Source organism: Natrix helvetica (genome assembly GCF_964273705.1).
Source record: "Natrix helvetica genome assembly, chromosome: 12".
Taxonomy (NCBI): Eukaryota; Metazoa; Chordata; class Lepidosauria; order Squamata; family Natricidae; genus Natrix; species Natrix helvetica.
The window spans coordinates 12698584-12714083 of record NC_138556.1 but is presented as its reverse complement, the minus strand read 5'-3'; the positions used below and the strand labels follow the sequence as shown (position 1 = coordinate 12714083).

Here is a 15500-nt window from a genome sequence, read left to right as displayed (position 1 = left end):
TGCTACAAGTTGACACTGACTTGATGGCACATAACCAATCTAAGAATAGAATAGAATGTAGGGGAGAGGAGGGGAAGGGAGGAGAGGAGAGGAAAGGAGAGGAGAAGAGAATATTCTTTATTGACTATATGTGATTGGACACACAAATAATTTGTTTCTGGTGCATTAGCTCAAGATAATACAATTTTGGTCTGTGAAGAAACACAGAAGAAGAATATTAAGTTCAGGCAGTATATCTTAGAAGACAGATGGTTTCCCTTAGGAACCCATGGAGGAGAAACAGATTATGACTGCTTCCTCCAAGTTTCAAATTGTGCTTTTCATTGTGGATAGCCTGTGTAACTGTGAAATAGTCTTTCTTGACCTTGACAACTTTAAGATGTGTGGACTTCAATTCCCAGAATTCCCCAACCAGCTGAAGTCCATGCTGGAATTGAAGTCTGTGCATCTTAAAGTTTGCCAAACTTGAGAATTACTGCTGAAATAAATGCCAACCTAAGCATAGTACACAGAATTGTCTGCTACAGCGTCCTACCTGTCAACGACTACTTCAATTTCAACCACAATAGTACACGGGTAAACAATCGATACAAACTCAAGGTAAACCACTCCAAACTCAATTGCAGAAAATCCGACTTCAACAACAGAGTGGTCAACACCTGGAATGCTCTACCTGACTCCATTGTTACATCCTCAAACCCTCACATCTTCAACTTAAACTATCTACCATGGACCTCGCCCCATTCCTAAGAGATCTTTAAAGGGGGCATGCATAAGTGCACCAGTGTGCCTACCGTCCCTGTCCTACTGTCCCCATTTATTTGTACTCATCTCGTTTGTTCATGTCCATGTTATACTTGTACCTGTTATCTTGTACACATTTGACAAACTAAATAAATAAAATAAATAAATAGAACTACTGCTGAAATAAATGCCAACATTACACAGCGCTTTCCAATGATCACTTTTCAAAAGAAAACCCAAACCTGCAGAATGAGCCAACTTTGCACTGCAATGTTGAAGAGCCTAAATGTTAGTATAGTGGGGGATGGGCATTGTGATCTCGAATCAAGATCACGCGAAGTGTTAATACCACTTTATAAGGCCTTGGTAAGGCCACAGTTGGAATACTGCATCCAGTTTTGGTCGCCACGATGTAAAAAAGATGTGGAGACTCTAGAAAGAGTGCAGAGAAGAGCAACAAAGAGGATTAGGGGACTGGAGGCTAAAACATATGAAGAACGGTTGCAGGAACTGGGTATGTTTAGCTTAAGAGAAAGAAGGACTAGGGAAGACAGGAGAGCAGTCTTCCAATATCTCAGGTGTTGCCACAAAGAAGAGGGAGTCAAACTATTCTCCAAAGCACCAGACAGCAGGACAAGAAGCAATGAGTGGAAACTAATCAAGGAGAGAAGCAACTTAGAACTGAGGAGAAATTTCCTGACATTTAGAACAATGAATCAGTGGAACAGAAGTTGCCTCCAGAAGTTGTGAATGCCCCAACACTGGAAGTCTTTAAGAAGATGTTGGATAGCCATCTGTCTGAAATGATACAGGGTTTCCTGCCTAGGCAGGGGGTTGGACTAGAAGACCTCCAAGATCCCTTCCAACACTGCTATTGTATTGTACTGTATCTGAGTGAATAATGCTGATGTTGTCCAGATATGCCAACAGACCAAGATGAAGTTTCTATTTCTTTCCTTTTTTTTGACACATTCTTCTTAGAAATGACTAATCGATCCTCTCTCCCACATCTAAGCAGCTGATGGAATCTTCTTTCTGCTTTTCCGACCACATCAAGAGCGTCTGTGTTGGCCTGGAAGGACTAAGAGCAATAAATACACTTACAGGCGACTGGTGCCTTTTCACGCGCCAGTGTGTTTGTGATCAAAAAGGCAATTTAATGGTCTTGTGTAATATTGGTGCCTCCGGCCTCCTATTTACAATTCCCATCCTGTATTGAACAATGGATTTACCCAGCTCTGTCTAAAAAAAAACCCCATATGATGATGATTATTATTAGTATTATTCTGAATGTTATTATTACATTTGTATCAGAAGATATGTTAAGAGGAAAAAACGAACAGGGTCACTATGTTCAATTGTTTAATCTAGTATAATTCTAAGATTAGAAAATTAATATCAATGTAAATGATGTTGTACATTTTGATGGTTATTGCCCAGGTATTTGTACCCAGACGACACACTGTTTAAGGAAAAATGGAATGCTTATATATTTTTTTAAATAAAAACTTAAAAAAAGAAAAGAAAAAAGAGAAGAGCACCTAAGATAATGGAGACTGGAGTTTTAGCCTGGAGACTGAAACATACGAAGAATGGCTGCAGGATTTGGGTCTGGCTAGTCTAAAGAAAAGAAGAATTGGGGGTGACATGATTGCAGCATTCCAGCATTTGAGGGGCTGCCCCAAAGAAGAGGGGGTCAAATTATTCTCCAAAGCACCAGAGGGCAGGACAAGGAACAATGGTTGGAAACTAATCAAAGAGAGAAGCAATCTGGAATTAAGGAGAAACAATTCACCAGTGGAATGGCTTGCCTTCAGAAATCACGGCTGTTCTATCACTGGTGGTTTTTAAGAAGAGACTAGACAGTCACTTACCTGAAATAGAATAGATTCGCCTGCTTGAGCAGGGGGCTGGACTAGAAGACCTCCAAGGTCCCTTCCAGTTCTATTCTAATTCTAATTGTGATCCATTCAGAAAGACTAACTTTGGGGTGGGGGGGTTGAAGGTTGCCTCCTAAAATAGAGTTTGCATGTGTGAGTATTATGTAGAAGGGCAGATTTCTTACTTGGAAGACTTGTCTGGATTGGAAATATATGGATGTTTCTTCTGGACTGCTTTTCCCAGAGAAACTCTGCATTTGTGCATTCCTGGAATTCTCTTGGTATTATTTTAAAATGATGCCATGAAATGCTTAATTTTAAAAAAAAAATACTGCAAGGCCGGGCAAAGCAACAGAATTTCTCCTTAACTGTATACCAGTGATAAATTAGTTTTTAATTTTTATTATACTGGAAATCGTCTGGGCTTCTATAAATGGAAAGCATCAAAGAATGGGATGGAATGGTCATTTTAATCCCATGTCATCAGGATAGTTCAAATACTTTGGCCATCTAATGAGGAGGAAGGACTCCCTGGAGAAGAGCCTAATGCTGGGAAAGATTGAGGGCCAAAGATGAAGGGGACGACAAAGAATGAGGTGGATGGATGGAGTCACCGAAGCAATAGGCATGAACTTAAATAGACTCCAGAGGATGGTAGAGGACAGGAAGACCTGGAGAAACATTGACCATGGAGTTGTGATGGGTTGGACATGAATTCACAACTAACAACATCAGGATAGCATTGATATAAATAATGCATACGACAACCTGTGTTTTTTATTTACAACATTTGGTGCAGCATGTGCTTTTGGTAAGTGGCATGAATTCATCATAATTTGCTAAAGGATAATGTGTGTTTGCTTTTCAGTGATTGAATCAAAGACACTGCAGGGAGATACTGGAGAACACAGTTTCAATGCACCCGGAATGTACATCATTGAAAACACAACAGTTGAATTTCAGAAGGGCCCCGAGAAAGAAATGATAAAAATCCCCGGGCCTCTTGGAGCCGATTTCATTATCAAGGTAAGACGCTTTGTGCTGTGTCAAGGTTTTGTCTGGAAATTCCTGTAATTTCACCTCGTCCCCTCCAGTCAGGCAGGGAAGGTATGCTGCTTTCCTGACCTAGGCTTCCCAAGCGCATGAAGCAAACTCCTTGTCCCAACAAAAACCCCTTTTATTAATTTACTGTGAATTCTGCTCATTCACATCCAGCAAAGTCTTTCAAAGGAGGATTTACAGTCACAGACCTTATCTGGCTTGGAGAGCTGCCAGGCCGAGATCTGCAAAACTTGGCAAGGAGCCTTGGAGAGTCACGAACCAATGAAGCGAACTAATTGTCTCCTGCAAACTCCACTCCCCTTTTCGCTCCTCTTTTATTTCCTCTGGGAGGGGCCATTCATCGTCCACCTGTGGCCTTATTCCCAAGTCGACCCCTGTTCTTTAGCTGTTCCCTTCGTCTGACATCTCAGCCCATGCACACACTGGGAACAGGCTCCAGCTGTTCCTCTGCCCCAGTGATGTCTGACTCTGAAGGCAGCTGATAACTGGCATACGGCTCTGGCTCCCTCTCTGCCTCCAACGCAGAGCCCTCATCAGAGCCTTCCCCAGACTCCAGGACTGTCCCATGTTCCTCCCCAACCTCCTCACTGTCCAAATCTATTGCCAGATCCACTGGCTGCTGGTGGGCCACTACACTAACCACTATACCACCACAGCTCTTGGTCACTCCCTGGTCAGGCTCAAAGAACATATTGCCTGTAGGTTCTGCCCATGAGGTCTTTTTCTTCCTTGCCTGTTATCATGTGGCTTTTGACACTGCATTTGGATGCATGAATTAAACCATGGCAGGCCAAGGATTGCCAACATGCTGCATTCCAATGTGTTGTAATGGGACTCTCTTTAGGCCAGATATGCTGCTGCCAGAGATAGCACGGTTCAGTTCTTCTTCTATCAACCCATAAGTCACCAGTGGAGACAGACAGAATTCTTCCCTTGCACAGTAACATGTGGAGGAGGTGAGTAATGCGTGTGGCTTTGGGAGCATGTACAGCTGTGGATGTGAAGCGATAGATATATAGCTTTCAGGGTGAGATTTGTGAGTGATGCAATCAATTGGTGCGGTGCAATAACTCGGGTGTCAGCATTCCAAATATCATGCAGAATTAAATCAGAGTCCAAGGCAGAGCTATCCTTAAAGTTCCAATTTAATAAGAGAGACTTGTTGGCACAAACTGTGGAATCCTGAATATGAAGGCTTCCTGGGATTCCACCCAGTTGAAAGTTCATGATCGTATCCCCACACCCATAAATCCATCACATGGTCCAATCTTCTTCGGCCATGCTGGCATTTCCACCCAGCTGGTTCCGGTCAGGTGCAGAGGTGCGGAGACAAAAGATGACCTTGGGCTTCTAAAAAGGAATGACAACAACACATTCCACAAGTCTACTCCTTTCTATTCCCCCTCCCAATTATTACACTAATGAAACAGCATAATGAAATAATAGAGAGTGTGGCATGCCAAAGATCCTAAAAAGGAATATAACTGCAGCCCTGACATCGGGTTTCTTCCCTCTCTGCATTTAAAATGGAGAGCAGAAGTCTCACATTTGGCATGGCATGTATACTACCCTGTATACGTAGTAATCTATTTCCCTGAAAATAAGACCTCCAGGGATAATAAGCCCAATTGGGGCTTTTGAGCGCTTGTGCCAGGCGTGCCTCCAACCAAGAAAGAAAACTCCCAACTCCATTGTTCGTGGAATCAAGATACTTTTACTGGTTATGAAAAGATAGCAGCGAAAGTAAAGCAAGATCTGAGCCAGAAAGGCGCAAATGGGTACATATCAAATGATAACCCAGTCCCCTCCATCCAACACCCCCACCCCAGTGTCCAATCTGCAACTCCCTTTGGTGTCATGTGGGGTGCATCTCCATAAGGCATCATCAGGTTGGTATGCAAGATGGTTGGCCTTGACCAGGCCCAAACACCGGCCACCAGCATGCACAGAAGATGGCGAGACAAAACCTCCCTTTACCATATCACCTCCTGTACCATTTATTCCCACCCCAAATACCAAGCCTCCACTCTCCCCATTTCTATTCTAGCCAATAGCAAGTAAGCGAAGCAGAGGCTGACATCATGCACTAAAATATGCTCTCCCCTAAAATATTTAAATGCATGCGCAGCTGGTTCCCACCATTTCTTGGGGAGGAAGAGAGAGAACCTGCCCTATGTTCCCTCCTGCAGCTGCTGTACATGCGGAATGGCCTCGCAGAGGCCACTCCCGCAAACCGTAACTACCGCCTCCCTTCTCTTAGTGGCGGTCACAAAAAGAACAGCAGGCTCAGAGATGTTAGGGCTGGCAAGAGTGTGCCAGAAACAGAGACAGAACTCCGGCCCTCTTGGGATCAGCTGATCCGTGGACCGAGATTAAGGGGCCTCCTGCACCTCAAAAAATAGCAAGGTCTCCAACTTATAATATGAGCTTCGGAAGCCAAAGTGTAGAAGCAACACTCTTGGGCTTGCAAAAGAATGCATTTCTTCCTCTGCTTTTGTTTAGTTTTTTTTCTCATTCCCTCTCTTTAAGTAAGAAATGAGCCAACAATATAGGTTGGACATTAATCTTAATAGTGTATTTTAGAAAAGTTGCTCTGTTTCTTTGCTCCGGTCTAAATGCTTCCGACATAAGGTTGTTTAGCCATTGTCAACTCCCATTTGGCTTCTTTTGCCGGCTTATAAATGACTTAAATATTTTCTGGAGACAATCGTTTTCAAAACAAAAGCAAGAGAGGGGAGGAGTAAGCGAGCAGCCATCCGTCATTATTTGTTCAAAACAGCCTTCGATTCTCTGCCGTGAAGTCCGAAGGGATTTTCGCAAGCCATGTGCATCCCATAAAATGCAGCTGGGTTTAAATAAACGGTGGAAATGTACAGCATTCACCTTTTAAGCATTGGAACTTCTTTTACTTGTTCAACGGATTTGGTGCAGGATGTTTTAAAATTATGATAAAGCTCAATTTTTCTTCCGGGGTTTGCATTCCTTTGTGTGATGACACTTTGTACGAGGAAAGATGCTTCTTTGGAGGCCTTTGATTTGTACCCTGCAGGCTTTTTTACCTTGGCTGATATTTGCTTGCTTGTCTCCACGTTGCACTTTGTTCTTAGGGGGGGGGGGTCCTTTTTGTATAGCCTTTATTGTCATTGTACATCATGTATGCAAGGAAATTGTTTGCTTCAGTGGTGGGATTCAAAAAAAATTACTACTGGTTCTGTGGGCGTGGCTTGGTGGGTGTGGCAGGGGAAGGATACTGCAAAATCTCCATTCCCTCCCGATCAGCTGGGACTCGGGAAGCAGAGGATAGATGAGGGCGGTGCCAGCCAGAGGTGGTATTTACCAGTTCTCCAAACTACTCAAAATTTCCACTACCGGTTCTGCAGAACTGGTCAGAACCTGCTGAATACCAGCTCTGGTTTGCTTGCTTAAAAACCAACACACACACACACACACACACACACACACACACACACACACACCACCTTACAAAGAAGCCTGACCTTCCCTACGACTGAGCTTCACTTCCTCCTTAATTGTAATCCAAGGAAACCACACAGAACTTCGTAGGATTCTTGCGTAGATCCCCTGCACCAGCGGCTTTCTTGACAGTTGTGTTTTCTTTGTCTTCACCTCCTGTTGCTGAGTATGGAGGAGCCAGGCTAAAAATATTTGTGGTTTTGCAGGGCTGGGCCGAGTGGTGGGCTTTGGCTCTCCACTTTAGTGATTGTGGGTTCCAGTTTTAATTACTTTTGGTGTTTCCTGAAGCCACCGGAAAATCTGCCAACGATACATTTCTCTGAGCCACCTCAATATATATAGCATGGTAAGCTGCTTGCAAATTTTAGACAACATGCTATGGAAGAGGTTCAGAGAAAAATCCAAGATTTCTGCTTTTGGACAACCCCCTTCCTTCCTTCCTTCCTTCCTTCCTTCCTTCCTTCCTTCCTTCCTTCCTTTTTCTTCTTTGCAAATTGTGTGTTATTAGGATTGAAGCTTGCAGTAGATTTTAGGAGCTGCCCAGAGGTTCAACCTCCAAGCCACAGAGAAGAAGTTCAGGAAAACGTCGTGCCTATTTCTTTAATGTAGATAGATTTTGAAATGAGATGAACTCAGATAACATATTAACAGAGTTGGAAGGGATCTTGTAGGTCATCTAGTCCAACCCCTTGCCCAAGCAGGAGACCCTACACCATTTCTGACAGATGGCAGTCCAGTCTCTTCTTGAAAGCCTCCAGTGATGAAGCTCCCACAACTTCCAAAGGCAACTTCTGTTCCATTGGTTGATTGTTCTCACTGTCAGAAAATTTCTCCTTATTTCCAGGTTGAATCTCTCCTTTTTTCAGTTTCCATCCATTATTCCTTGTCTGGTCTTCAGGTGCTTTGGAAAATAGTTTGACCGCCCTCCTTTCTGTGGCAACTCCTCAAACATTAGAAGATTATTATCATGTCTCCCCTAGTCCTTCTTTTCATTAAACTAGACATACCCAGGTTCTGCAACCGTTCATCGTACGTTTTAGCCTCCAGTCCCTTAATCATCCTGGTTGCTCTTCTCTGCACTCTTTTCTAGAGTCTCCACATCTTTTTTATAGCGTAGTGACCAAAACTGGATGCAGTACTCTAGGTGTGGTTTTACTAGGACTTTATAGAGTGGTATTAGTACCTCACTTGTTCTTGACTGTATCCCTCTGTAAATGTAATTTAGGATTGCATTGGCTTTTTTGACCGCTGTCGCACACTGCTGGCTTATCTGTGAAACTCACATGGACCAGAAATAGCCAAAGTAAGCTCCTATGTTTGCATAAAAGATAACTAAGAGTTCAGTCTATATAACTAGGAATAATGAGGCTTTAAGAGGGAAGAGAAAAATATGTCAATACAGGTAGTCCTCCATTTACGATAACAATTGAGCCCCAAATTTCTATTGTTAAGTGAGACATTTGTTGTTAATTTTGGCCCATACTGCGGCCTTTCTGGGCACAGTTCTTAAGTGAATCAGTGCAGTTGATTAGTAACCCAGTTGTTATGTGAATCTGGCTTCCCCATTGGCTTTGCTCGTCCGAAGGTCGCAAAAGGGGATCACATGACCCCAGAATGCTGCAACCGTCATAAATATGAATCACTTGTCAAGCATCCAAATGTAAATCATATGAGCCTGCAACCGTCACAAGTGTGAAAAATAGTCGTAAGTCACTTTTTTCATTGCCATTGTAACTTTGAACATTCATTAAACAAACTGTTGTAAGTCGAGGACTACCTGTACAATATTTGCTATACAGGTAGTCCTCGACTTCACAACCACTCATTTAGCATCCGTTAGAAATTACAACAACACTGGGAAAAGTGACCTCAATGGGGAACTGAAGAACTCCAGTGATTCACTTAACGAAGGTGGCAAGGAAAGTCGTAAAATGGGACAAACTCACTTAGCAAGTTTCTCATTGAACAACATGAATTTGGGGGCTCAGTTGTGGCCATAAGTTGAGGACTACCTGTATAACCATCCATGTTTAGAAACCTGGATCCTTGTTGATGGAAAGGTGACGGAATTGTGTCTTCCCAAAGCATCGGATTCCACCTCTAAGAGAGTTGCAATGGGTTGGTGAGCGTTCCGATGGCTCGGTTGTCATCCTGGGGGAATCAGAGCAGGTGGGAATGTGCCCTGTTGATGGGAAGGAGAGGGGGGGGGGTGTAACCGAAAAGGGAAGCAGCTGCTGTGATCCCATGGCTGTGCCAAAATGTATTACATGGTTGTGGACGGTATGCCATTCTGTCTGCTGGCGTCGTAAGACACTGCTAGTGAAACAGACAAACGGAGGAGGAGGCGTGAGCAAGGAGAAATGGGTGACTGAATAATTAGGCCTGGTTGATCATCAGATACGGCCTATTTCTCGCCCCATTCTAGGTTATCAGCTGAACTCTGCAGAGTGCGTGGACGTCCGTTCCAAGCGGGTGGTACCAGATCAGTATTGCCATTATTATCCTGAAAACAAGAAACCCAAACCGAAGCTGAAAGAATGCAACATGGATCCCTGTCCTTCGAGGTTTGTATGCCGGTGTATGAATGGGTGGCTGGCGTTTTAGTTCCCAAGTCCTTGCTAATTCCTTTTTATTTATAACTAGGCGGGGGGGGGGGGGGCATCACTCGGAAAGGCAGTGATGGGCTGAGCTCTCAATATATGTAGTGAATATATCTCTACTCTACGTTATAGTACGCTACTCTATGCTACGCTACTCTCTGCTATGCTACCCTACATTACTTCTCCCCTTTCCCTCTCCTTTCGCCTCTGCCTCTCCTTTTTCCTTTCCTTTTCCCCTTCTCTTTCTCCTTCTCTTTCTCCCTCTCCCTTTCCTTCTGCCTCTCCCTCTCCTCTCTGACTCTGCCTCTCCTTTTTCTCTCCCCCTTCTCTTTCTCCCTCTCCTTCTGCCTCTCCCTCTCCTTTTTCTTCTCTTTCTCCTTCCCCTTCTCTTTCTCCTTCTCTTTCTCCCTCTCCTCTCTCCTCTCTGCCTCTCTCTCCTTTTTCTCGCCTCCTTGTCTTTCTCCCTCTCCCTCTCCCTCTCCTTCTGCCTCTCCCTCTCCTTTTTCCTCTCCTCTTTCTCCTTCCCTTTCTCCCTCTTCTCTCCCCTCTCCTCTCTGCCTCTCCTTTTTTCTCTCCTTCTCTTTCTCCCTCCCCTTCTGCCTCTCCCTCTCCTCCCCACTCCACTCCACCCTTCTTTACTCTATTTTTTTTTAAAATATAGAAACAAATTGACACCCTGGTGTTCTTGTACTTGCATACTCATATTCTTGAGTGACTTCTTTTTAAATCTGGTTCTGTGGGGCTGCTCTAAAACTTGAACACCCATTGGCCTGAGGTGAAGAGTCTTCCTGGAGAACTGCAAGGATAGAATTCTGACTTCTGAAATGGGGAGATGCAGGGAGGATTATTAAAAACGTCATTGGGTGAAGAATTGGTGTCTATCAGAATCAGGTTCCAACATGTTACGATCTTGGTTCAGGGAAAATGATGGTGTGGGGAAATATTTCGAGGTCACCATCTCCTGAATTGGGGGCAATTCTGGTACATTCTGACCTCCTTGGATGTTGCTAAGGAAAGAGAGTTCATTGCCACAAGGGGATGCCCCCCACCTTCAGAGTCCAGAGAACAATTAATGAACGCAAGATGCTAAAACTCTTCACCGTCACCATCGCTTGTCCTTCCTCTTCAAGGCGTTCTGATTTGCTCATTGGGAATGATTGACCTACCGGATGTCAACTGATCACAGGGCTTCCTTTCCTTTTGGATCAGCCTCTGAAAGCTTCGATCTACTTTTAAGGGAAACGGAGACTCAAATTCGTTGCAAGGCAAGACGCTTGTACCACATCTGGCTTCTGCCAAGTTCCCAAAGCAGCTGCAGTGTACATATTGGGTTGCACAATGACATTTAAGGCTGCCGGCCATTGGACCGTCTGGTGCTGTTTCCTGGCTCTGCAAAAGTATCTTAAAATAATATTCAATATCTAGCCCAAAACCTTAAATTGCCAGCTGGCAGTGTCACTGATATATCCAATAAATAAAAGGGAAACACTTAGGGGTGTATTTTATTTCCTGTAACTAAATTGTCCTTTTCTTCTCATCCCAGTCGAATAAAATCATTCGGTTGTGAGATCTCAAAAGCTCGGCTGCACAGAGGTTCCCAGATCCTTCCGGCAGGTCCATCCTGGCAAAGCTGGAATTCAAGGCATAAATGGTTCCACAAACTTTCAGGAGGATCCAATCTGAGTCGGTCACTGGGACCAAAAGTTTGTTCTTCTTCCAGGCTTCCGGGCTCTTTCTGGAGCCCATCCTCAGAGAACTTCTCTCTGTCTCCATAATATTTGCACTGGCCTGTTTTACACAACATATTCATAGGGCGCCTGTTTGTGTGTGGCTTTTCGTTGTTAATGAGGGTGTCGATGGCCAGGTTGATGGCCACACACAATGAGGCACCATATAAATACAACACATAGAACAGTGGGTGAAGGTGTTCTGACCGAGGCTTCCCATGAACAGGAACCAAACTCCTTGTCCCGACAAAAAACCCTTTTATTAATTGACTGTGAATTCTGCTCATTCACATCCAACAAAGTCTTTCAAGGGAGGATTTACAGTCAGAGACCTTCTCTGGCTTGGAGAGCTGCCAGGCTGAGATCTGCAAAACTTGGCAAGGAGTCTCGGAGACCACAAACTAATTAAGTGAACTAATTGTCTCCTGCAAAGTCTACTCCCCTTTCTCTCCTCTTTTATTTCTTCTGGGAGGGGCCATTCATCGTCCACCTGTGTCCTTACTCCCAAGTCAACCTCTGTTCTTTAGCTGTTCCCTTCGTCTGGCAACTCTGCACACGCACACAGTGGGAACAGGATCCAGCTGTTCCTCTGCCTCACTGATGTCTGATTCTGAAGGCAGCTGATAACTGGCATACGGCCCCATCTCTGCCTCCGACACAGAGCCCTCATCAGAGCCTTCCCCAGACTCCAGGACTGGCCCATGTTCCTCCCCAACCTCCTCACTGTCCGAATCTGCTGCCAGCTCTGCTGGCAGGTCACAACAGAAGGTTCATTCTCCAAGCTTGTGAGTTGGTTTCAAAACATTTCATTACCAGGCTAGGTAACATCTTCAGCGAAGTTAAGGAAATGTCAGTTTAAGTGCCTTTCTGTACGCTCATTTGACACACCCACAGCTGACCCCTCATTGATCTACTGAAACCCTTATAAACAGAAGAACACAGACACTGGCATCCCCTAAACTCCACTGAAGATGTTACCTAGCCTGGTAACGAAACCTTTGGGAACCAACCAAGCTCAGAGAATGAACCTTCACCCTCATCCTACACCCGAGCTACAGATATTCACCAGTATTGCAAACGTAGAACAGCCCAGGGGACACATTCTGGAGAGAGTGAAGTTGCCTGACCTTAGGATGGGCTCCAGTATGAGCCCGAAAGCTTGGAAGAAGAATAAAACTTGGATCCCGGTGACTAACTCTGATTGGATCCTGCAACATTACTCTAGAACACATATATTTGCGCGAGAGAGGAAGGCAGGCAGTGCTTCCAACAGCTCAACTTTCTGGAGCTTCACGAGAGTTTTATTAAAGGGTGAGGAAATGTGTAATAGGAGGACTTGCCATTAATGTTGAGAATTTTAGAGATGAAGGTGCTAAAATTCTTGGCGGGGTGAATGTTCTACTTCGTTTCACATTACTTGTTCTCATAGTTATTAGGACCAGACTCAAGTATGAGGGTTGGAATGCCCAAACTTACGGGACTTCTCCTTCAGTTTGAAGTCCTCTGGGCTCAGACACTGGAGATGGGCCAGAACATTTGAGCTGGAATCCACGGAGAAGCAGATCATCGACCCTGCTGTTTTCCTAATCACACCAGGGCAAAATGCTGGGCTTTGTGATTTTAATCCCCGTCCTTTCCGGAACAAGGTTTTTGCATATCGCTGTAAGAAGACCCTGAGGCTTCTTACGTTCACAATTCCAGATAGGGCACACTCATCTCTGAAGGAGCGGTATTGACTTACCCAGTTCCACCAATATAGAAGGCACTCTAAAGGGAAGGAAAAGACGTGTGCCAGCAGCCCTCAGAGGCTAAAAACAGAAATTAAGAGGCAGGAAGGGAAACGGGAAAAATGATTTGCAAGGGTGTTTCGATTAAACACCCCTTTTGCAAAGAACATTTCCAAGCAGATCCTTTGAAACAAGGTTGGAGGAGAAGAATGTCCAGGTGGAAGATAGAGACCCTCTACTTGCAAGTCTCCTACTTCCAGGAAGACCTTTTATACATGTAGAGAAGCGAGGGGATGACCTTGAAGAAGAAATCAAAGTGGCCTTAGGAAAACACCAGGTGCAGAAGAAACGAGACCAGAGAAGCAGGAGAGACCTAAACTAACCCCCCCCCAAAGACCACTGACTTCCTAGAACGCATGCCCGAAGTGGCACATGGAACCATGTCGTCTGGCCTGTGCAGTGTCACCCGTTCCTTTTCCAGGTTTCTGGCATGCATGCGTGTGCAAGGATCAGCTGGCCTTCGTGTGTCTGGCAGTGCCGGAAACTGGAAGAGCTGGTCTTCCGTTTTCCAGTCTGGGCAGCTGATCGTCACATGTGCATGCACACTAGTAACCAGAAGATGAGCTGGCCGGTGCACATGCGTGTGCCGGAAACCAGAAGTTCATTTCTCGGCGCACGTATGCCCCCTGGGCAGCTCCTCTTCCGGGTTGTGGCCCAGATGAGTGCACACACTCCCTTTTCGGCACTCGGTGCAAACGTTCACCATCACTGCCCTAGAATATAAGAAGAAGGTGGAGAGGAAAATTCAGACATCCCAATTTAGTTCTCGTCTTCCTATGGAGTCTCTTTCCTGATTCGGTCTACTTTGAAGGGCTGTCAGCAAATAAAGCAGGGGGAGAAAGTTCTCCAGGCTGAGGGCACTTGTAATTTTCTCCTGCATTTTTCCCATTTCACACCTTTTATGTGTTGTAGAAAAGGGGGGATAGTAGTGGAATGGTCTTAGCTTATAGTGTCTAGTTTATGAAAAGAAAGCTTAGGGAAGACATGATAGAAGTCTTCCAATATCTCAGGGGTTGCCACAAAGAAGAGGGAGTCAAACTACTCTCCAAGGCACCTGAGGTTAGAACAAGAAGCAATGGGTGGAAACTAATCAAGGAGAGAAGAAACTTAGAACTGAGGAGAAACTTCCTGACAGTGAGAACAATTAATCAGTGGAACAGAAGTTGCCTCCAGAAGTTGTGAATGCCCCAACACTGGAAGTCTTTAAGAAGATGTTGGATAGCCATTTGTCTGAAGTGCTGTAGGGTTTCCTGCCTAGCAGAGGGTTGGACTAAAAGACCACCAAGGTCCCTTCCAACTCATTCTGTTCTATAGTAACTAGTATCTTTCACCTTTCCGCTAGAATTTTGGAATGACAGAAATTCATGGAAAACCTGATTTCCGAGGAGGGATTGGAAGTATAATAAGGCTTTGCAATGGTGTTCAGGAAGCAGCTCCTTCTATAAGAGACAATGAAGACCCTAACGCCAGATGGTTAATATCTGAAACTCCGAATATATGTTGTAGCTCCACAATTCCAGCTAATAATGGAATAAACTATAAATGTGTTCTATTCAGGCGCAGTGAGTTAATTGTGGATGTCATAATCTCTAAAGTAACATCAGCTTCCAGTCCTCTCCCCCATCCATCCACCCACTCCATCAAATCTTCTCAGGGACTAGAAAAATTAACTGCTGCAGAAATTTCATGTTTTTTTACAAAATGTCCTGGAATTGTATTCCTCTTTGTTAGCTAACTGGTTTCCTTACTTAGCTCCTTGGGAAAACTAAATTCAACAATTAAGGTCAGGCAGCCAAAAAGAGGACACCCACCGTAGCACTGAGTTGTTTTCCCAAGTTTGGTGAACGTTTTGTTTAGAAAGGAATGCATCAAATGGAAAATTGTAATCCGGCATCTGGCAAATAACTTTGTAAATGCCTCTGCTTTATTCACAGTGATGGATTTAAGGAAATCATGCCCTATGATCATTTCCAGCCACTTCCCCGGTATGTATGACGCTTACAAGATACAGGTTATTAGCATTCCATTGATAACTGACTGCAGCGCACTTAGTTTATAATTTCGTATGTACAACGTCCTGCTTGCTCAAGGCGAAGACAAGGAATTTATTGTTGCCGTAGATGGTAAGGTCTGAATTTGACCGTCTATGACATTTGGTTGTTGAGATAAAGTCACTCTAGAGTACAGGGCATTTAATACATTAATCCACTTGCCGACTTAAGTGCA

The 15500-nt window shown here is 44.4% G+C and overlaps 1 protein-coding gene across 3 annotated transcripts in view; it reads left to right on the top strand.

Annotated features, from left to right (window-relative positions):
• The window catches only part of ADAMTSL3 (ADAMTS like 3), a 164540-nt gene that overhangs the window by 104707 nt on the left and 44333 nt on the right, over positions 1-15500 (top strand). For all 3 annotated transcript variants that reach the window (XR_014176353.1, XM_081964718.1, XM_081964717.1), the window contains 4 exons: positions 3493-3650; positions 4531-4642; positions 9586-9724; positions 15209-15259. Coding sequence is in view for 2 of the 3 variants with exons in the window: in XM_081964718.1 (XP_081820844.1) it covers positions 3493-3650; positions 4531-4642; positions 9586-9724; positions 15209-15259 (460 nt within the window). In the remaining variant the exon portion in view is untranslated. The remainder of the gene's footprint in view (positions 1-3492; positions 3651-4530; positions 4643-9585; positions 9725-15208; positions 15260-15500) is intronic.